Genomic DNA, 23,599 nt, shown 5'->3' with positions numbered 1-23,599 from the left:
TTGGAGAGAGAATTCATGAACTAGAAGATAGAGCTGAGGGAATTACCCAGAGGGCAGCATAGAAAGATTAAGAGATGGAGCATATGTAGGGATTTCCCTGGTGGTGCAGTGGTTAACAATCCGCCTGCCAATGCAGGGGACATGGCTTTGAGCCCTGGGCCAGGAAGATCCCACATGCTGCAGAGCAACTAAACCCATGCGCCACAACTACTCAGCCCACATGCTGCAACTACTGAAGCTTGTGCTCTTAGAGCCCATGCTCTGCAACAAGAGAAGCCACCACAATGAGAAGCCCATGCACCACAATGAAGAGTAGCCCCCACTCGCCGCAACTAGAGATAGCCTGCGCACAGCAATGAAGACTCAACACAGCCACAAATAAATAAACTTATAAAAAAAAAAAAGAGAGAGAGATGGGGCATATGTAAAACAACTTGGGCATGGAAGATGGTCTAACACATGCTCAATAATATTTCTAGAAGGAGAGAACAGAAAAAAACCTAAGAGAGATAAAATATGTGAGAGATAAATATTGAGAGATAATGACTGAGAATTTTTCTAGACTTAAAAAAAAGAACTCATTACATTTAAAAAACACACCATGTTCCTATCAGAAAAGAACAAAAATAAATCCACATCCAAATACATCATAATGAAATTACAGGACAACAAAGACAAAGAGAAGATCTTAAAAGAAACCAATTAGAAAATACTAATATTTTAAAAAGAGGAATAAAAAAAGAAAGAAAGACCAAAGGAAAAAGTATAACCTATTCTTTGGAAATAGACAGATTTCCCTTCAAGCCACGGCCCCACCTCTTCAAGCCGTGTGGGAAGCTTACTCTTTGAGTCTTAGATTCCACACCTGTAAAGAAAACATTCAATCCAGGGTTATCATTGCTAATTCCATAGTAACCTTGCAAAATGCCTAACACAAAGTCTTGTTTGTTAATACTTGTTCAGCAAAAAGGAGTTATTAATATTATTGACAGAAGTAATTTCAGAGAGGTCAGACAGAAGAAGCAAGAAGAACTACAATCCTGAAGCCTGTGGAACAAAAACCACATTCACAGAAAGAGAGACAAGAAGAAAAGGCAGAGGGCTATGTACCAGATGAAGGAACAAGATAAAACCCCAGAAAAACAACTAAATGAAGGGGAGATAGACAACCTTCCAGAAAAAGAATTCAGAATAACGATAGTGAAGGTGATCCAGGACCTCAGAGAAAGAATGGAGGCAAAGATTGAGAAAATGCAAGAATGTTTAAAAAAAACATAGAAGAATTGAAGAACAAACAAACAGAGATGAACAATACAATAACTGAAATGAAAAATACACTAGAAGGAATCAGTAGCAGAATAACTGAGGCAGAAGAATGGACAAGTGACCTGGAAGACAGAATGGTGGAATTCACTGCTGTGGAACAGAATAAAGAAAAAAGAATGAAAAGAAATGAAGACAGCCTAAGAGACCTCTGGGACAACATTAAACACAACAACATTTGCATTATAGGGATCCCAGAAGGAGAAGAGAGACAGAAAGGACCTGAGAAAATATTTGAAGAGATTATAGTGGAAAACTTCGCTAACATGGGAAAGGAAATAAGCCACCCAAGTCCAGGAAGCGCAGAGAGTCCCAGGCAGGATAAACCCAAGGAGAAACACTCTGGGACACATAGTAATCAAATCGGCAAAAATTAAAGACAAAGAAAAATTATTAAAAGCAGCAAGGGAAAAATGACAAATAGCATACAAGGAACTGCCATAAGGTTAACAGCTGATTTCTCAGCAGAAACTCTACAAGCCATAAGGGAGTGGCATGATATACTTAAAGTGATGAAAGGGAAGAACCTACAACCAAGATTACTCTACCCAGCAAGGATCTCATTCAGATTCGATGAAGAAATCGAAAGCTTTACAGACAAGCAAAAGCTAAGAGAATTCACCACCAAACCAGCTCTACAACAAATGCTAAAGGAACTTCTCTAAATGGGATACACAAGAGAAGAAAAGGACCTACAAAAACAAACCTAAAACAATTAAGAAAATGGTAATAGGAACATACATATCGATAATTACCTTAAACGTGAATGAATTAGATGCTCCAACCAAAAGACACAGGCTTGCTGAATGGATACAAAAACAAGACCCACATATATGCTGTCTACAAGAGACCCACTTCAGACCTACCGACACATTCAGACTGAAAGTGAGGGGATGGAAAAAGATATTCCACGCCAACGGAAATCAAAAGAGGGCTGGAGTAGCGATACTCATATCAGATAAAATAGACTTTAAAATAAAGAATGTTACAAGAGACAAGGAAGGACACTGCATAATGATCAAGGGATCAATCCAAGAAGAAGACATAAGAATTATGAATATATATACACCCAACATAGGAGCACCTCAATACATAAGGCAACTGCTAACAGCTATAAAAGAGGAAATCAACAGTAACACAATAATAGTGGGGGACTTTAACAACACCTCACTTACACCAATGGACAGATCATCCAAAATGAAAATAAATAAGGAAACAGAAGCTTTAAATGACACAATAGACCAGATAGATTTAATTGATATTTATAGGACATTCCATCCTAAAACAGCAGATTACACTTTCTTCTTAACTGTTCATGGAAAATTCTCCAGGATAGATCACATCTTGGGTCACAAATCAAGCCTCAGTAAATTTGAGAATATTGAAATCATGTCAAGCATCTTTTCTGACCACAACGCTATGAGATTAGAAATGAATTACAGGGAAAAAAATGTAAAAAACACAAACACATGGAGGCTAAACAATACATTACTAAATAACCAGAAGATCACAGAAGAAATCAAAGAGGAAATCAAAAAATACCTAGACACAAATGACAATGAAAACACAACAATCCAAAACCTATGGGATGCAGCAAAAGCAGTTCTAAGAGGGAAATTTATAACTATACAAGCCTACCTCAAGAAACAAGAAAAATCTCAAATAAACAATCTAACATTACACCTAAAGGAACTAGAGAAAGAAGAGCAAACAAAACCCAGAGTCAGCAGAAAGAAAGAAATCATAAAGATCAGAGCAGAAATAAATGAAATAGAAACAAAGAAAACAGTAGCAAAGATCAATAAAACTAAAAGCTGGTTCTTTGAGAAGATAAACAAAATTGATAAACCATTAGCAAGACTCATCAAGAAAAAGAGGGAGAGGACTCAAATCAATAAAATTAGAAATGAAAAAGGAGAAGTTACAACAGACACTGCAGAAATACAAAGCATCCTAAGAGACTACTACAAGCAACTCTATGCCAATAAAATGGACAACTTGGAAGAAATGGACAAATTCTTTGAAAGGTATAAACTTCCAAGACTGAACCACAAAGAAATAGAAAATATGAACAGACCAATCACAAGTTATGAAATTGAAACTGTGATTCAAAATCTTCCAACAAACAAAAGTCCAGGACCAGATGGCTTCACAGGTGAATTCTATCAAACATTTAGAGCAGAGTTAACAACCATCCTTCTCAAACTCTTCCAAAAATTGCAGAGGAAGGAACACTCCCAAACTCATTCTACGAGGCCACCATCACCCTGATATGAAAACCAGACAAAGATACTACAAAAAAAGAAAATTACAGACGAATAACACTGATGAATATAGATGCAAATATCCACAACAAAATACTAGGAAACAGAATCCAACAACATATTAAAAGGGTCATACAGCATGATCAAGTGGGATTTATCCCAGGGATGCAAGGATTCTTCAATATACACAAATCAATCAATGTGATACACCATATTAACAAATTGAAGAATAAAAACCATATGATCCTCTCAATAGATGCAGAAAAAGCTTTTGACAAAATTTAATACCGACTTATGATAAAAACCTTCCAGAAAGTGGGCATAGAGGGAACGTACCTCAACGTAATAAAGACTATATACGACAAACCCACAGCAATCATTCTCAATGGTGAAAAGCTGAAAGAAAGCATTTCCTTTAAGATTAGGAACAAGATAAGGTTGTCCACTATCACCACTATTATTCGATATAGTTTTGGAAGTGCTAGCCATGGCAATCAGAGAAAAAAAAAAAAAGGAATATAAATTGGAAAAGAAGAAGTAAAACTGTCACTGTTTGCAGATGACATGATCCTATACATAGAGAATCCTAAATATGCTACCAGAAAACTACTAGAGCTAATGAATGAATTTGGTAAAGTTGCAGGATACAAAATTAATGCACAGAAATCTCTTGCATTCCTATACACTAATGATGAAAAATCTGAAAGAGAAAGTAAGGAAACACTCCCATTTATCATTGCAACAAAAAGAATAAAATATCTAGGAATATACCTATCTAGGGAGACAAAAGACCTGTATGCAGAAAATCATAAGACACTGACGAAAGAAATGAAAGATGATACCAACAGATGGAGAGACATACCATGTTCTTAGATTGGAAGAGTCAATACTATACTACCCAAAGCAATCTACAGATTCAATACAATCCCTATAAAATTACCAATGGCATTTTTTATGGAAGTAGAACAAAAAATCTTAAAATTTGTATGGAGACCCAATGACCCTGAATAGCCAAAGCCGTCTTGAGGGGATAAAAAACGGAGCTGCAGGAATCAGACTCCCTGACTTCAGACTATACTATAAAGCTACAATAATCAAGACAGTATGGTACTGGCACAAAAACAGAAACATAGATCAATGGAACAAGGTAGAAAGCCCAGAAATAAACCCATGCACCTACGGTCAACTAACGTATGACAAAGGAGGCAAGGATATACAATGGAGAGAAGACAGTCTCTTCATTAAGTCGTGCTGGGAAAACTGGATGTAAAAGAATGAAATTAGAACAGTCTCTAACACCATACACAAAAATAAACTCAAAATGGATTAGAGACCTAAATGTAAGACCGGACACTATAAAACTCTTAGAGGAAATCATAGGAAGAACACTCTTTGATGTAAATCACAGCAAGATCTTTTTTGATCCACCTCCTAGAGTAATGGAAATAAAAACAAAAATAAACAAATGGGACCTAATGAAACTTCAAAGCTTTTGCACAGCAAAGGAAACCATAAAGAAGACGAAAAGACACCCGTCAGAATGGGAGAAAATATTTGCAAACGAATCAATGGATGAAGGATTAATCTCCAAATACCTTTAATCTCATGCAGCTCAATGCAAATGGTATTAATCAAATACCATTAATCTCATGCAGCTCAATATCAAAAAAAGAAACAACCCAATGCAAAAATAGGCAGAAGACCTAAATAGACATTTCTCCAAAGAAGACATACAGATGGCCAAGAAGCGCATGAAAAGCTGCTCAGCATCACTAATTATTAGAGAAATGCAAATCAGAACTACAATGAGGTATCACCTCACACCAGTTAGAATCGGCATTATCAGAAAATCTACAAACAACAAATGCTGGAGAGGGTGTGGAGTAAAGGGAACCCTCTTGCACTGTTGGTGGGAATGTAAATTGATAGAGCCACTATGGAGAACAGTATGGAGGTTCCTTAAAAAACTGAAAATAGAATTACCGTATGATCCAGCAATCCCACTACTGGGCATATACCCAGAGAAAACCATAATTCAAAAAGACACAGGCACCCCAATGTTCATTGCAGCACTATTTACAATAGCCAGGTTATGGAAGCAACCTAAATGCCCACCGACAGACGAATGGATAAAGAAGAAGTGGTACATATATACAATGGAATATTACTCAGCCATAAAAAGGAACAAAATTGGGTCATTTGTTGAGACATGGACAGATCTAGAGACTGTTATACAGAGTGAAGTAAGTCAGAAAGAGAAAAACAAATATCGTATATTAACGTATATATGTGGAACCTAGAAAAATGGTACAGATGAACTCGTTTGCAGGGCAGAAATTGAGGCACAGATGTAGAGAACAAACATATGGACAGCAAGCGGGGAAAGCGGCAGGGTGGTGGTGGTGGTGGTGTGATGAATTGAGCGATTTGGATTGACATGTATACACTGATGTGTATAAAATTGACGACTAATAAGAACCTGCTGTATAAAATTTAAATTTAAAAAGGAAGTAATTTCCCCATGACATGAACTTCTATAGCATATGATATGAATTTCTACCTTTGCATGAACACAATCTCAGGATGACTAATATTTAAATGCATGTCATATTGCAGAAAGATGGCATCACTGTTGCAGAAAAGCTTAAACCACCATCATGGGACTCCCTCAACCTTCCAAGACAAACTATACAGATCAAGCCTCCCTGCAGTCTTGTCAGCAGGACATCTTCAGAAATACTATGAGAATCCCTCTTTTTGTAGTTTCCTTTTCTTCGAGACTTCCCTAAAATTCAAAGATAAACACAAGGGCAACTTGTAAGACTTCTTTGACTTCCCCACCTTCAGACCAGTTTACAAAGTCTGCTGTGTGGCCCCATAGCACTTTCCTCTTTTATACCATTGATCACATTTTGTTTCTGCTAGATTATTTTCCATCTTCCCCACTAAACTCTAAGCTCCTTGAAGGCAGGTACCTTATCTATCTTGCTTGCCTTTGACTCCACATGACCTAGCATATGACCTGAAACTTTTTAAGGAGACATCGAAAAAGTTACTGAGTCTTCAGGTAGAGAAAAGAGACTGGAAGTTAGGGATGAAATTCATTTGCATGGTTGCTGTACATAAAAACATGGCACTTTTCTAGAGTTGAAAGGGATTCTAGAGAACATCTAGTCTTCCCATTGTTTTTCCAGATGAGGAAAATGAGGAATTCATCAATTGGTATGAAAACCCAGGGGTATTAAATGGTGGAAATCAGACCCAAACCCAGTTTTACCAGTTCCCAAATGATACTGCTTACATTCTATCATGTTGCCTCCAGGACGAGGATCACAGTTGTGTAAGTGAAAGAAGACAGACAAAAAAGGACAAATATTGTATGATTCCATTTATATGAAATATTGAGACTAGGCAAGTTCATAGAGATAGAAAGTAGATTAGAAGTTACCAGAGGCTGGGGCAAAGGAGGAATGGGGATATATGGCTTAATGGGGTTATATGGCTTAATGATGACAGAGCTTGTTTGGACTGATGAAAAAATTTTGGAAATAGATAGTGGTATGGTGGCATCACATTCGTATCACTGAACTGTACACTTAACAACGGTTAGAATGGCACATTTTGTGATGTGTATATTTTATCACAACTAAAAAGAAAAAAAAAGATCATGGCTATGGTCATTCCCTACTCTCCTTGCTTCTTCAGGCCATTTGTAAGATGGGGACAAAGACTTTAACAAGCATTTAAAAAATTACTAAGAGGAAGGTGTAAACAGGCAGAGACAAATGCATGATGTAGGACCATCAAATTAAAGGTGACACTTCTCTATTATTAACTCACAATTTCTCAGCAAAGTAAAATCTGTGGGCTGATACTGGAAAAAGGCCAGTTCCATAAGCTATTTAGTTTTTTCTGGATAGGGTGTAATATAACTGTTAGAGCCATAAAAGATACCATATGGCATCAAAGAAAGGGAAAAAAAAAGAGCTCTTTTTTTGTTGTTGTTATTCAATGAACAATCAGTTCTCTATTCTCCTAAGAAAAATTAAGGTACCGTTAAGGGAAAAAATTCAGAAGTGTCAAGAAAACATATTCAGAATGGAAAGAAAGTTGAATAGATAAATAAAATGAGGATTCCTTTAGCTATATTTGATGGAGTCCTGCAGAGAAAAAAATTCCAGCTAGGCAGCATTGAGACATAGTTTATTAATGCAGTTTCTACCACAGCAGGACACAGAAAGAGAAGTTGGTAAAACAGTCACATTAAAAAATTATGACTCCTACATCTGATCTTTATGAACACACAGAGAAGAAACTGTCCCCTTGAGTCATCCTTGGGCCACGTTGAGGCAGAGACGCAAAGAATTTTTTTTTTCCTTCCAAAGCCACGCAACAACACTATTTGCTCCCACATGGCAAGAACAGACTGAAAGTTATGTCCCACCCACATTTAGGGGATCTCGAAGGTGTTCATAAAACGACCCTAGGTGAGATTTTGAGCAGTTCTTCCAATTACGTTTTGAAATATACATCCGTCTTTTGTTTTTAAAGAGTGTAGAAAATTGAAATCTGCTTGTATTCTCTTTGGGGAAAAAATTATAGTAGGTGGTGAACTGGTTATGAATGGAATTTCCCTAGAATCTTAGAGCTGGAAAGGAGCTTACCAATCACCTAATCCAGTATTTTGCATAGTGTAGACTATGCCGCACTGATGAGTTATTAAATCAGTTTAGAGGGTCACGACTAGCATTGGGAAGTAGAGGAAGAGGAGGAATAGAATAAAATTGAATTGAATATAAAAGTGTGTTGTACAGACAGTTTTGTGGAACTTGTTTCAGTTGAGTAGAGTGTGTGTGCATGTGTGTGTGCGCGCCCGTGCGTGCGTGGGCACACGCGCGCGCATGCTGGGTCACAATGTAAAGCGTGTGTCTTACTGTGAGTTCTGGTGACAAAAATAGTAAACTTACCAGTCTAATCAAACACCCCCTGTTCCAGGTAAGACACCTGGAGCCGGAGAGGGAAATGACTTTCCCAAGTCACATGACTCAGAAGTAGCCTGAATCTCTTGACTCGCAATATCCTTTCCACTTGACTCTAATGATTAAAGTATGCTTGGAGGTGGGTGTCAACTCTTGCCCTGGGATTTCCATCCACCTTGGAAGCTGACATTCTATTTCTTTCTGGAGCAATTCCCGTGCTTCTGGGTCAACCGGAGTCCCCGCTCTTTCTTTAATACTCCTGCCAACCTTACACCACAGGGATCAGTGGCTCTGTGGGAGGGGTCAGATGTGTGGAGGGACAAATGATCAGTGCCCAGGCTTGGAGGATTCATGGCAACTGGGTAGCTCAGAAGGCGCACAATTCCACAGCTTACTGCTCCCTGGAGCTGATGAGCCATATGAGAAACAGAATCACAGCCTCCCTGTGAAAAAGAGGGGGCTGCATGTGACGACTCACACAGAGGGCAATCTCAGAAAGGAGACAACCAGCTGACAACTGTGGGCTTTAGGTAATTCCTGCCAGACTCATGCACTCTGGCTGGTTTTCCTGAGCCAAAATAGAAGCATGTAGAAGGTGTTCTATGATTGCAGAGACACAGCAGGATTATGAAAGAGGAGACTGCCTGGGACCCAAAATGCCTCTGGTTTTGACTTGAGAAGAAAATGATCTATTCCACGAATAAACAACACTCTGTATTGCATTTACCCTGTGCCAGGCACTGTTCTGAGAATGCTACAAATAGTTACTCATTTAATCCACATAACCAACCTCTAGGCCTTAAGAGGACTCTCCTAGCTGCGGTGGTAGGCGGAAGGTGGAGAAGTGTTGAGAGGTGTTAAAATAATTTGTTTTTCTCCCTGATTCGAAGACAGGAGGGCAAGTACTCTTAATAGAGTTTAGAACTATGTCATTGACAAAGTGAATTAATCAACAGTCAAATCCAGGGAATAAAGGTCAACTGCCTACTTTCTCATGGCAGAAGGAAATTGGAGGAGGTTTGTTCTTCTTGCAAAGATTCATCACTTTTTGATGCTTTCCAGAAGTGATGATGGATTTGCAATGATCCATCTACTTTAAAAAAAATCACCCTCATATATTTGTAGTATAGCTGCCTGTGGTACAGGGGGTCTGCTTGGGTCCTGAAACCACCCACTCGAGCCCACATAGAGATCAAGCCTCTGCCCCTGGCCATATGATCCAGTGCTTTGCATAGGATCATATGCTAGAATAGGGTTCTCAAGCACTTAAAAATTCGTTTATTACTAATTTCAAAAACTGGACCTCATCTTGGACATTTTTAGATTTGGCTTTGATGATGAAAATTAGTAGAAATTTACTGAAGTGTAAGAAAGGCAGGAGTATTTTTTTTTTTTTTTAGAGCAATAGGAAGTGAGGTTTTTTTTAAAAGTACCTATGTGTGTCCTTATGTTTTATATGTTAACATTTACATCCCACAATACTCTGACTGAATGTCCATTTCATAAATGAGGGAACTAAGATAAATGACTTGCTGAAAGTAAACAGGTGAGGGACAGAATTCAGAATATAGTCTGCCTGCAGAACCTCTTACTCTTTTACACCATGCTGCAGCCCGAAAGTTCTTTTTCTTTTTCTTCATCTGAAAAATGATTTGGTCCTAGCAGCATTCACTGACCATGGCAAAACATTAATTGATCTTTCCATGTCACAGACTACCGATTATCCACAAGGAATGGCAACAGGTAAAACCTCTTCTCTGTAATTAAGTCTTGGTTCCCTTAACAACTCCACCATGTAATTAAACTTATTTCTCGAACAGGCAGATACGGTTCACTAAAGAATCTGAGAAGTGCCATTTAAATTATGCTTCGTTTCTTGCTCTGGGTTAACCGTGGTCAAGTCTGGGCTTGAAACTGAAGTTTAGGAGGAATGTGGAGAATGCAGCTGGCCCAGAATTTACCAGTGCAGAAGTTATATGGGAGTCAGGGTATATTTCCTGTGCATCTGTGAAACTTCTAACCTAGCTCTGCCCATGGTTTTCCTCCATGAACACGTCGGGTAAGCATGCAGATTGCTGAATATTTATCCTTTTCTTGGAGCAGCCTCTGCTGATTTGGGCAGGAAATCTCATATAGTTATCAATCATCAGAAATGGAAAATGTTTCTTTTTGTAAGAGGTAACTATCAGAGGTTTCACATTAACAATGTCTTGAAAAAGATGTATTTGCCATTATCACTACCCTGTATCACGAAAATCTTTGGCTTACGCTACAAACTTTATGGACCCTTTTTTGAGCTGGCTTAGCAGAGGCACTGAAACATAAGGATGGCATTAAATCGTTAAATTACATGCTGTGTTGTAATGCACAGTGAGAAGGGAAACCCACAGAGATTTAATACCATCACGAGTCTATAAAACCCTAGGTTTACAAATGCAAGTCAAATAAAAATCTATTAAAGTAGCCAAAAGTTGCTTTGAGTTAAAGGTCATTAAATAAAAAGAAGATAACAGGCAAGATCATTTGGACCCACATATCAAATAAAATGCCAAGATAAAACACCAATGGGTCATTAAAAGAAAAAAAAAGACACAAACTGACTGCCTCTCCTCTCCCCTATGGGTCAAAAAGAAGCTTAAGAAAATACAAAGACATTTCCTGTTTGAAGTCACCAAGAAGGGTCCAAATGCCATATACAAAGTACTACACACATTCCTGGTTTCACAATGGCTGCTCTGAGGGGACCATGCAATTAGTGCTTGGGGGGGCGGGGAACAGTACAATCTCTTAAGAGAGCTGGATGAGTCCAGATGTTGGAGATTATGATCTCCTGGATGCAATGGAATTTATGCTGGGAGATTAAAGAGAAGAATTAATTTATGACTTTCTCTACCTGTATGCAGTTTGTGCTCAGCTTATTATCTGTACGCATTGTGATGCGTGGTACTTGCAATGCTGAAAATCAGGTGCAACACGTGACCACAGCGGTTAAGTTTAAAGGGGGGAGGCTTTTATCATATTTCAGTCTATACATCTGGTTCTATCATATTTTCCAAATGATTAATATAGGATTAAATTACAGTGAAATCCTTTTATATCACAGTTTTATTGGCCAGGAAATAGAATACTTTCCGTCCATGTCTCTCTCCATCATCCCGCATGTTCTATGCTGAACTCTGAAATTTCCAGCACGAGGGTTCATTTGAGTGAGGAGGACAGGGAATCTGCTCTTGTCTTTGTTCAATTCTATAAGTTCCATGGTCACAGCTGGGATATACATGCGTCCTTTGTTTTAAAAGCACATCCACAAGGGAGAAACCTTAGAGCTTATTCTAAAACCAGGCAGGGCATCAGATACCTCAAACAGTTAAAACCACAGGAATTAAATTCTAAATTTTAAACTCCCTTTTATTGAAATATAAGTTTGTTTAGTATATTTACACCACACTTTATGCACATATATACACATAGAAGGCAAATTCTGTCAAAATAAAAAAAGTTTTTCTTAATAAAAAATTAAAATAAAAACAAAGTAAAGTGCATGAAACTTTTTTTTTTTCCCTTCTGGTGAACATCATCATTGACAAAATTATGAACGGTTGGGAAGGGGGAGGAAGAAGAAATTCATTATTTGAATCAATGCATACAGCCGGTCCTGCATTTGTAGCCTTCAGGCTGAAATGACAAGCTGTAAGGAACAAGTCAGACAGCGTCTGCAGGACTCCCTCCATTCTGCAGGTCCTGCTCCCTTTGTCCTATCGGGAGCGGTTCCCTAGCTCTTAACAGTGATCTCACCATCACCAAGCCGGAACAAAGGGAGAACACAGGAAGGGGGCTCCACCAGCCAATGTCATAGCCCTGCTCCGGGGCCACCAGCGCTGCGTTTGGTAGGAAACTGCAGAATTAGCTCAATGGCTCAAATAGAAGTTTTCCTTTTTCGGAAGGGGAATGAGGGGGCCAAGAAATAGGATATATCTCCCACAGAGACGGCCACCCGGGGGCCAAACTCCGGCAGCAGCCAGTTTCTTTGGATGCAAACTCCGTGCTGGCACAGGGAAGAATCCTTTTATAGGCTGGGTGGAGGAAATGTTACACTTCTCGCCTCGGTGAGTTCGTCCTCCCAGAACTTTGAAAGGACACAGCTTGGGACTGAGAGAAAGGGGCAGGTGGGTAAAGCTGAAGTTTTTAGCCGCCTTCGCGCTCGGGTCTCCGGCTGGGCGTTGGCTGGCTGGTCCCAGGCGGTGGCTGAGGCGACGGCCCTTCCCCCATCATCCATTCCCCAGCCAGGGGTCTCTCTCTCTCTCTCTCTTTCTCTCTCTCCTCCTCCTCCGGGGGATGCTAAGCCCCCGGTCGGCGGCCGTACTTAGCCTTACAGTGCAAAATGTGCTTGGCGAGGAAGTCGAGGCGGCGCTGCAGCAGCTGAGCGTGGGGGTCGGCGAGGGCGGCCAGCTCCGGGAAGCGAGGCTCGTGGTGCTGGTAGAGGCGCAGCAGCCGGGCGGCCGCGTCCTGGCCGCGGTGCAGCTCCAGGACACGCCGCGCAGTCCGCTCTCGGAACACGCACACTGACTGCAGCAGCGGCTCGTTATACTTGTCCCACATGCCCGCCACCCGGTAGCCGTGCACCAAGCCCGCCTCGTTGTCCAGAAAGACCAGCGCCCCGCCCGGGCCGCGGTGCAGGTTGCTCGTGGCGCGCTGCATGACCCGCGGGTCCCACTGCAGGCTGAAGAGATTGCTGACAAGCCGGTCAAAGTTGGCCGTCAGGTAGTCGAAGAGGATCAAGTCGGTCCATTGCACCAGGTCTACCAGCTCCGCCCGGCTGCGGTTGGCCAGCTCGCCCCCCGTGGCGCGCAGGGGCCGGAGATGGCCATCCTCAGAGCGCCAGGGCGCGGGCACCACCACGTCCGTGAGGTTGGGCAGCCAGCGAGTCAGGCTCACCACGCTGCCCTCGGTCCAGTGAGCGGCACGAAGCTCCTCCTGCACCTGAGCCCACTGCGCGCCCCGAGCCTCCACCCGGGCCAGTGCCAGAGGCGGCACGTGGTGCTGGAGGCCCAGCAAGCGCGCCAGGTAGTAGGATAGGGCCTCGCCCTGTATCTGCTCGGGGTTGATGCCATAGCGCACGCAGGCGCGGGTGCCGTCGGCGAAGCGGGCCAGCCGGTTGGAGCTGCGCCCGCAGCCCCCGCGCTCCAGAGCCACCACCCGGGCGCCGCGCGCCGCCTCCAGCCAAGACGCCGCCTGGGCCTCCGAGAAGCCCCGGGGCACCTGCTCCTCCAGGCCGCGGCTCCAGAAGACGCCCCCGTGCACCGCGGCGCGTTCCTCAGGCCAGGGCCGTCCGGTTGGCACGTGTCGCCTGCGCTCACCCGGGGGCTGCCCAGGCGGGCCATCTGCGCCCGCCGCCAAGGTGAGCAGCGCTCGGAAAGTTTTCAGGGAGCCGCCGCGGGCGTCCCGCGCCAGGGGCGGGGGCAGAGGGAAGCGAGGCGCGGGCTCCCGGCCGCCGCTCCGGGCCGGGCGCCGCGGGAGTCGGTCTTCCGGCGGCCGGGAGGCGGGCAGCTCGGTCCGCGGCGGCAGGAGCCCGCCCCACAGCGCCAGCAGCGAGCCCAGCGCCAGCAGCCAGAGCCCCGCGGTGGCGGAGGCGCCCCGCATCCTCCTGCCCATGCTCCCCCGGCCGCGCCGGTGCCGCCGCCGCTTCAAGCCGAGCCCAAGAGCCCGGGTCCCGGCGGCGACGCGGGCTCGGCAGCTCGTTGGCTCCGGGGCTCCGGGCGCCTCAGCTCCATCGCTGCCGCGGGGCGGTGCGGGGCTCTGCCCGGCACTGAGAACTCGCCTCGCTACCGCTTCCCAGCTGCTTTTGTATTTCGCTGTGAGACCCTCCGGCGGGCGCAATTCACAGGCGCCCGGACCACGTGGGAGCGATGGAGGATTCCCCCTCCCCCTCCTCCTCCGCCGCTCCCCGCCCCCTTCCCCTCCTCTTCCCTTTAAAGCGGCGATGGCTCCTTCCAAGCGGGAGGAGCGGTCCCACACTCATTCGGGGACTTAGGGGCAGGGAGCCGGAAGCCAGGCAGGCGGCGCCCGCGCGGGGGCGTCGGAGCGGGCGGCAGAGAGCTGGATTCGCGCTGGGTGGGTGAGACGCGCCGCTCGCTCTCTTGGGGGTTGGAGTGGTCGTGGAGTCCCTTTGCCTGGGCGGCTCCTGGTCTCCAGCAAAGTTCAGACTAACCCCCAGCACACTCTCGGCGCCGCCCGGGGTGGATTGGGGCAGGTCCCTTTGCCTTCTCCGTTTCCGACGGTGGGTGTGATTCACCCTGCCTTATGTAAACCCCTGGGGAGCTCTCCGAGCCACTGAGGAGGTGACTCCAGCCGGGTTAGAAGAACCATCTGTAGCAAACAACTTTGAACCGACACCTCCTTTCCCAAGCACCCTCACCACACTGGTCACCGAGGGCTGTGCGCTTTGAGGTTGGTCGCTCCGCCTTTCCCGAGGAACTCACCGGGAATTCAGCCTCACTGTGCAAGAACCCCTAGGCAGGTTCCATTCAACAAACTCCCCTCGGTTCTGGTCACAGAGCATTAAAATCCACAGATGAGGTCCCGTGCTCACGGAGCTCACATTCTAGGGAGATGTTCAGGTTGCCAGGAGAGCCTTACAACTCAGGATCCGACTTGTGCGGAGGAGGGGGCCTTAGAGACCATTTCTCTACGAAACGATACTATTTTGCCCATGAGGAAACTGAGGCACAGAGATGGGATGGGGCTTGCTCCAGACCCCAGAAATAGCAAGTGGAGAAACTAAAATTCAAACTGGGGTCTCTGGGCAGCATGGCACTTGATTTTCCCTCTATCAAGAAAGTTCACTATTTTTATCAAGTTGCCAGCATTCTCGTTTTTTAAAAACTCACTATCACTTTATGCCCCAAATGTGATTTTCAATTCAATAAATGAAAAACAAAAAACCAAAAAACAAACCCATATTGTATTTGACATACTGGTTTAATGGTTTAAGGGAAGAAGTGGTTGGGGGGAGGGGTGGAGGAGCAAAAAAAGAAAAAAAGAAAAAAAAGAAAAAAGAAAAAGTAAGCAGCAAACCACATTATCTTCCAGCCACTTTCGGGTTCAATCCACCAGGAAGGCTCTTGGGTAAGAATCGGCTCTCCGTCTTACCTCTCGGCGTGAGACCCTGTCCCAGATCTAAACCAAGATTTCCCAGGTGAGACACAAGACAAGGGGTTGGGGGGTGGAATCCACCTCAGAAAGCAGGAGTTTGAAATTTGTTTCCTTTCATGTGTTTCTTTTGTCTTTATGCCACCTCCCCATCAGATGCAACTGGGGGTTTTCAACTGCCTCAGCTCATTACCTGGCACTGATTATATTTTTTTGTCCAAAGAATGAACATTTTAAGAAACGCTAAGGTTTGTGACTAAGCAGAGGCATCCAGAGACCACATCTGGGGACTTCCAGAGCTGACCCCGTGTACCCTCAAGTGTTTCCATATTGACTGAAGTGTGGGGTCTTTGTTGAATCTCTTCTGCACCCCATGGTGGCTGCCTCATGCCTTTGTATAGATCTTATCTGATGATGAAATTACTATTACTATACTACCTTAATTCATTAAAAGGTACCGTCTTCCTGCTCTGTGCAAGCTCGTTACCCCCATCTTTCCCTAGAAGGCAGGGACTATATCTTAACAACTTTCTATTTGTCTTATCACCTAATATAGGATATTGCACTAAAAAGGTGCTCAATAAATTGAATTTAATTTTTGGTCTTTTGGTTTAACTTATGAGATTTTTTTTTTTTTGAATGCATTGCTTTCAGCTTGGGTAAACCGTAAGCAAGAGCTCCACCTTGTGGGCATTAAGTAGAATATCATCTAACTAGAAAGAAGTATACATTTTCAGCAGGTCGGTTAATTGTTTAAGTTAAAGTCTGAGACTATTACTTGGCTACCATGGCCCGTGCCATGTCCTGGGGGATATGGGGGAATCCAGAGTAGTTGGTGTCTCTGTCTTTGTAGCTGTTAAAAAAACTCTAAGTAACTATAAGGTATGGTTCACTGTAAACTTCGTGAGGAGTCCGTCTGTCTGTTGTTTTATGCCTGCCTGGCACAATGCCTGGTACTTAGTGGGTGTTCAGGAACAATTTGCTGAATAAACCATTGGAATGTTAATAAGATAAAGCTCTGCAAGTAGCATGTATCAAGGTATTTTTAAAAAAAACTGCTTACCACTAACAGATATAAAATAAGTGCTTTCATACATAAAAGGAAAAAAAATTGGTGACGGATCCACATAATGTAAGAGAAGGAAGCACATGATTTTCAATCTGGGAGGGATGACTTCAACTCAGATACCCCAAATCCCAGAATCTTCCAATCACATTACCAGCATTGACGAAGAAACTAAAGCCTTAAAGCAGTCAGCTAGGATCTTATACCTCGGAAGATGGACTGACTCTATTGTAGCTCTTAGCCTGTAGCCACAGGACTGAATGCACTGGGTACCAGAACAGGATGCACTAATAGAAACTTGAACAAATGCATTGAAATGCAGAATTGCAGAAATAAAAGAGAAGCAAAAAACAAACCCAAGGTAGAATGCAGTTTAAATGCATTATATAAGAGAGATTTTTAGGCAGTGTTTAAAAACACTCCTTTGTTTACCGGTTAGATGAAGACACTCCCATTCTTCTTTACTTCCTGGCCTGAGGACACCCCCCACCTACTGCCATACCCCTGGGGCTCCTTGGGAGGGCACAGGGCACAGGTCTTCACAATGTGTGACCTCAGGCCGGCCCCTCTGGCAGTTGCTTGGGGGTGAGGGGAGGTGCTGTGCATCTTTCCCTACACAGGAACCTGTTTTTACCTGGAGAACTTTCTCCACAGTCCTCAGAACTTCTCCCTGCGCCTCAGCTTCCAATTGCTTCACACTCATCCACAGTCCTGTTTGAAGGATGATCTGCTTCCTAGAACAGTGCCTCCTGGGGAAGAGAGAGGAGGCGGATTTGAGGAGTTGAGGGTTGGGTGCAGGACAGCAGGCTGGGAGTTGGGAGATTTTCTAACTCTGGTATTTCCTCTTGCTGGCTGTTTTCCTTTCTGGCTAGTTATTTCCCTTCTATGAGTTCCAGTTTCCACATCTGAGAAACAAGGATAATACATCCTACCTCCGTCACAGGATTGTGGTGAAGTTCCTGTGAGACGTTGATAATAACCACCACCACATTAGTAGCAAACGCTTATTGAGCGCTTATTATGGGCTTGGCACGGGACTGAGCCCTGCACGTGTGTTCTCCTTTCACCCTCCCGACCAGCAGTCTTGTCCCCACTGTACAGATGGGAAAACCGAAGCTTAGCCAGTCACCGGCCTGAAGTCACACAGCAAGTAAATGGCCGGGCTAAGATTCCAGAGTGATGGAGGCCAAACTCTTTGCAAATTGTAAACTGCTAGGAAGATGTCAGATATCGAAATTATTGACTTAAATCAAAGTAGATTCAACTCAGATTAAATTTTGCTTTGAAATGTTCTCTGTGGTTGCTATCAAGTGAAACGGTTAAGAGTGTGAACCCTCAAGCCAGATTGTCCAGATTTAAAACTCACCAAGTGTGTGACTTTGAGTAAGTTACTTGGCCTCTCTGTGCCTGTGTCCTCATTTATAAAACACAGTAATAATAGTGTTGTTGGTATTATTGATACTAATTACAATAATATAATATCTGATGATTAACAGTAATTAATTAATAGTGAAAAACCTTACAGCTTGTTGTGGTGATTAAATTAGTTCTTGTATTTAAAACTCTTGAAACACTATCCAAGAGTCCACTATTTTTATAGCTTTTTTAAAAAAATTGAAGTATAGTTAATTTACAATGTGTTAGTTTCAAGTGTAGAGCAAAGTGATTCAGTTATACATGTAGATATCTTCTTTTTCAGATTCTTTTCCATTATAGCTTATTACAAGATACTGACTAGAGTTCCCTGTGCTATACAGTAGGTCCTGGTTGTTTATCTATTTTATACATAGTAGCGTGTATCTGTTCATCCCAAACTCCTAGTTTTTATCATTCCCTCTCCTTCCTGTTTCTCTGCTTTGTTGCCCAGATGGGGGTCTCCTTCTTTTCCTATTGCTGTCCTCCACCAAGCCTCACTTGGGTCTTGAGAGACATGATACAGGTGGCGACCCTGACCAGTGCACCCTCCTTATGCCCCAGATGAGCATCTTCCCTGAAAATTTTGCTCCCTTCCTTCCCAGCTGGACCGAAGCAGGGTTCCCAGTGCAGCTCTTGTTGAAATCCCAGAGCCTCCAGCTAGCCTTGGGCAGCTGCTTTCCTCTCACTACTCTGCCTCATTCAATCCTAACCTCTCCTGGGTCTTCTGAGTTACAAGCCCCTCCCAAAGATAGAGGCCCCCAAATTCACCCTCTAGATGCTTCTACAAAAGGGAAGAGTGGGGAAGACCATGTCAGGGAGAGGAGTACAATATTCCTTGAAACTGGGTATGACTCCTGCTTTAGCTGTTACTAGCTGTGTGACTTCAGGTAGCTTTCGAGTCTCTCTGGGCTGCAGTTTCATTATTTGTGTTTCCTTCTTCTCTACTCTGTCTCTGCCTAGGGTACATTATTTTTCTGCTCGGGGATCATTTTCCTTTTCTTGGCATGTCTCTATTTGACCATGATCTGGATCTCCCAAGAATTGTGTAGCTGTCTCATCTTTACACACTTGGCTGTCAGGGGCAGGTAATATATACACCTGGCTCTAGGTAAATCTTGCTGGATAGCTAGAAGGAGGTCTGGAAACATACAGTCTTTGCAGTCAACCTGTCTGCCTGAATGAGTCCCGGTTTTAAGAACACACTGTGTTTCTGGAAAGAAAGTCTCACCCTTAATTTATGGTGAGACTAATAGTTATATGATTCTCTTTGTTCCATGTAGCTCTCTTTTTGACCTGCTTTTGGAAAAGGTTCCTGTAGCCACTGGTGTTGGAGACCAGAATCTAAAGGTTGGAACACTGGTGAATTAATTTAGTAAATTTTAGAGCAGTTGCTGACACAATCTCTCAGTCATATATCATCATACCCTAGTTACAGGGTATGATGGTAAAAATTCTGGACTGGGCATTTGGGGACATGAATTTCTTTCTCTACTATAACTTAGTTCAACTGACATTTATCGTTCACGTGCCAAAGGCCAAAGAATTGGGCGAAAGTGATGGCGTCAGATTTTCTCTTGTCCTTCACACCTGCATCAGGAAACATTGGTTGTCTTTTCTTCACCCTTCCCTTTCCCTTCCTTCTTCTTGGCAGGTCTCCATCCTTCTCCCTGTGCCTGGTGCTGGAGGGGAGGCTGAATTCTCATTGGGCTAAATCAGTCACAGTGCCTTCAGCTTCCTTGCCAGTGTTGGGTTTAGGCACAGGCATGGGACACCACTCTGGCTGGTGACAGCTGCAGGGAAGTCCACAGGGAGGTTTCTGGGAAAGATGTCTGTGCTGTTACAGAAAGACACAGAAAAATATGGCACTTTTCTCCATGGCTCAGGTCTAGATTTGAGGCCTGGAATTGGGGCCGTCATCCTATAACTGCAAGGAGAGCCAAGTGGACACGTTGAGGGTGGCAGAGCCGAAAGAGGGAAGGAACCTGGGTCCTTGGTGATGTCACCAAGCTCCTGAATTAATCCGCTCTGGAGCCACCCTGCCTCTGGGGTTCCCTGGTGGTTTAACGCACTCTGAGTTGGGGTTTTTATTCTTGGCAGCCAAAAGATTCCTAAATGATATACCTCTCACATGGGAGCTTGCAAACCGGAAAGAGGGCAAACATATAAACAGAACTCTTCCTGTGCTGCGGGAAAGGCGGTGTGTTGTCATCTTTTGGTACATGTGCTCGGCAGCCAAGCTGAGTCTTGCACTTACCAGCTGTGCTGTCTTGGGAAAGTCACTTAACCTGTTAACTCATCCGATAGATGGATGGTGATAACTGCACCTGCCTCATAATATTATTGTGTGGATGAAATGCACATTAAGCACTTAGTAAGTGCTCAATAAATTTTATCACTTGCTCTAGCTATTATGGAAATGGAAACCACACAAGAGCCCAGAGGAGGGAGCAGGAAGATCAGGAAGGCTTCACCAGGGAGGCAGATGTGAAGCTGGTCTTGAAGGGTAACTGGGGGTTTGCAGGTCAGGGTTTGGGGAGGAAGAACATTGGGGCAAGCAGAGAGAGCAGCCCGTGAGCTCATTTCTACATCTTTCAGGAGCTCAATTTCCTCATCCTTAAAAGCACTTGAGTGTGCTGGATTAGCTTAATCCTCTTTTGATAAAAGAAACAAACCTCAGGCCCCCTCCCTAGATTGAGAAGCACTAGATGGCAGACTCTCCAGGCCCCTTTATCACTCACCCATCATTTTTGAACCACCCTGGAGAAATTCACTCGACAAACATTGGCCACTGAAGAAAGTGACTCCCGCTGGCTTCGTTGATTTCTTTGTTCATTGCAGCCCAGAGCCTTATCTGCTGCGCAATTAGAAATGCTGCGCTTCCTCAGCTTCCCCAGGCTCTGTGCATCTCATCAGTCAGATAGATGCAGAAGCTTAATTAAGCTTGTAAAGCTTTCTGATTTCCGTAGATGAAAGGTGGCCCATAAGTACCAGGTTTTATTTTGGTGGCTCCTGCCAAGGGTTATTATAAATGGGACTTAGTGCCACGTGGCTGAGCTCTTAGTGTGATAATGTGTCAAGACCAATCGAGGCTGCCGAGAGCAGAGATATTTTCATAATGGTTTCATCATAGGCGGTGGGTGTTAATGGAAGTGGCTGTGAAAAAGAAAGTATTGCAGGCAGTGAAACCAGACTAGAGGTGGCTGCAAGTGAAATATCGGCTGTTCCTAGGATCTCCATCATAATCATTAGCTGTATTAGCCTTGGAGCCATTCTTCTGCCGTCTCTTCTAGACCAGGCTCAAAGTCGAATAAAAAATGATGCTTTAACTCCAAGTGAAAATATATTCCTTTGCTGCTTTTTAAAATCCATTTACATTAAAATGGTGGCCAGCAGGTAAGTAATTTATAACTGGGGGCTCAGTGCAGCATGGATGGGTGTCGTCAGAATAGGGAGCAGCCTAAATGGGAGACAGAGGCACTTCCAGGCCTGGGAAGAGTCATCACTGTTGGACTGAAGAGGGGCTGGAGGAATATGCAAAGACAAGGGGTAACTTAGGGACACTCGCTGGTGGGGAATAGTGAATGGAGAGGTAGCTTCGTATTTCAACAGTGAGGTGGGTGAAAAACCAGGTAGAAGTTCTTCAGTAATGCAGCCCTCGTTAAGAATGTGCCAGCTTCCTGGACTCCGGGTTCCATTGCCTAAAACCAGTCTTCGGCATCCCACAGGCAGACAGTCGATAATACCTGATGATGATGATGGTGATGATGATGACAATGGTATAACCCCGTTGTTAGCCGAACTTTCCCTGCTCTTTTGCGATCCGGTTAATCTTGACCTAAATTCCTATTCCATGGCCTGGGAGGGTCCAGAAACTTCCCCTCCGTTTCTGAGAGTCCCTGGGCCTTTGTTCCTCAAGCATGTCTCTCTGTGTCCACCTCCTGCTTCCATGCTTGTTGCTTTGACTTCAACACGCAGTAGCATGGATGTGAAGTTCAATGCCTTATCCACAGCACCCTCTTGCCCTGTCCCGGAATCCACTTGGGCCAAAGATATGAGTTTAGTGATTTTACTGAAGATCTGGGGGGGCTCCCGGGGTGTGTGTGGGTCACGTAATTGCACAAGGCCTTCGTCCATCTACCTCTCCTTTCCCTCCTTTCCCTCTCCCCTTTGTGGAGGAACAGGCAACATTTCCGTCTTCCTTCATGTAACACAGTGCTGCTTCTATTCAGGCTTCTGTAGGATCCCAGCTTCTTCCCTCGGTCCACAGACTGTCAAGGTTTTTCTTGTGATAAAGTCGGGAACAGAATTCTGGTGGACAACACTGAATGATTCTGAGGTACTTTCTACATGCAGTGCAGTGTGTGAGAGCTTTCACGCACTCGGTCTAGAAGACCTTCCTCCAACCCCCCTCCCCCGCCCCTGGAGGTGTTACTCCTCCATTTCATTGATCGGAAAACCAGAGCACCATGAGAAGTAAGATTTCTCATTGGCCTGGGAGACTTCTGCTAAGTAACAGAAGAGGAATTCCAACTCTGGTCAGTCCAAAGACAGAAGTTATGTTAACTACAGTGCCATGTGACCTCTGGGGCTGGGAAACACCCTGGCCAGTTAACCAAGGGGCCTCTTACAAGGGACTCGTCTCTTCCTTTGTACTGGTGCATTGTCTTACACCAGGCATGTTGGAAACAGGTACTTACATCTCTCCTCATCTCTGCTGTGTGACTGAGCCCAGCGCATCTCCTGGGAGACCTGTCATAGCCCAGAAAGCTCCCCGTGGTAAATATCTTATGTGGGGGGGATGAGAGGGATTGGAAAAGAAGTAGGCTGGGCTGGCTGACCTGGTAGTCCTGAGGACAGCACTCTCTTTGTCTCAGGACCAGAAAAGTCTGAGTTAAGGTTGACAGTGGAAGAACACTCATCACCTGCTATAATTTCTCCTCTGGTTTCACCTCTCCTGAGAACCGACTCCGAGATTGCCACGGGGAATCAGAGAATTGCCTCTCTGGGACTGGGCGTGTTTGTTACGCAGCAGGCACTGAGACTCGATCCCTGGTTCCTTTTCACTTCACCTGATGAAAAAAGGAAGGAAAAAACCCTCAGAGGCCATTTCTTGCCTGCTTGAGTTTAAAGAATGGCTGCATTTTAGGGACAATGTGGGCCTGAGGAATAGCAGGAGAAGGGCTGAGGAATAATGATGGTGATATATTTCTATAGCTCTTTGCAGTTTTGCTGAGTTCTTTCCCATGCCAGTCTGGTCGGATTTTTACAACAACCTGCTAGGGAGGGGTAGTTGGGCAGGTGTTAGTGACTGTTCCTATTTTATGAAGGAGAAAACTGAGTTTCAGAGGGTGTGTGATGAGCCCAAGATGCACAGCTAGTTCCTGGCAGACATGGAACTTGAA

The 23,599-nt window shown here is 44.1% G+C and overlaps 2 protein-coding genes across 2 annotated transcripts in view; one reads left to right on the top strand and one right to left on the bottom strand.

Annotated features, from left to right (window-relative positions):
* Positions 1-11,763: 11,763 nt before the first annotated feature.
* Positions 11,764-14,448, bottom strand: FJX1 (four-jointed box kinase 1). The gene has a single exon (XM_060018709.1). The coding sequence runs from the start codon at positions 14,216-14,218 to the stop codon at positions 12,905-12,907; it is 1,314 nt and encodes a 437-aa protein (XP_059874692.1). The 5' UTR covers positions 14,219-14,448; the 3' UTR covers positions 11,764-12,904.
* Positions 13,825-23,599, top strand: part of PAMR1 (peptidase domain containing associated with muscle regeneration 1) — a 164,459-nt gene continuing 154,684 nt past the window's right edge. The window contains exons 1-2 of the mRNA XM_060018707.1: positions 13,825-13,964; positions 15,656-15,761. The gene's annotated coding sequence lies outside the window, so the exon portion shown is untranslated. The remainder of the gene's footprint in view (positions 13,965-15,655; positions 15,762-23,599) is intronic.

The sequence above is a fragment of the Delphinus delphis genome, chromosome 8, assembly GCF_949987515.2.
Source record: "Delphinus delphis chromosome 8, mDelDel1.2, whole genome shotgun sequence".
Classification (NCBI taxonomy): Eukaryota; Metazoa; Chordata; class Mammalia; order Artiodactyla; family Delphinidae; genus Delphinus; species Delphinus delphis.
Note: the sequence above shows the minus strand (reverse complement) of the source record. Positions and strands in the feature narration are given on the sequence as shown.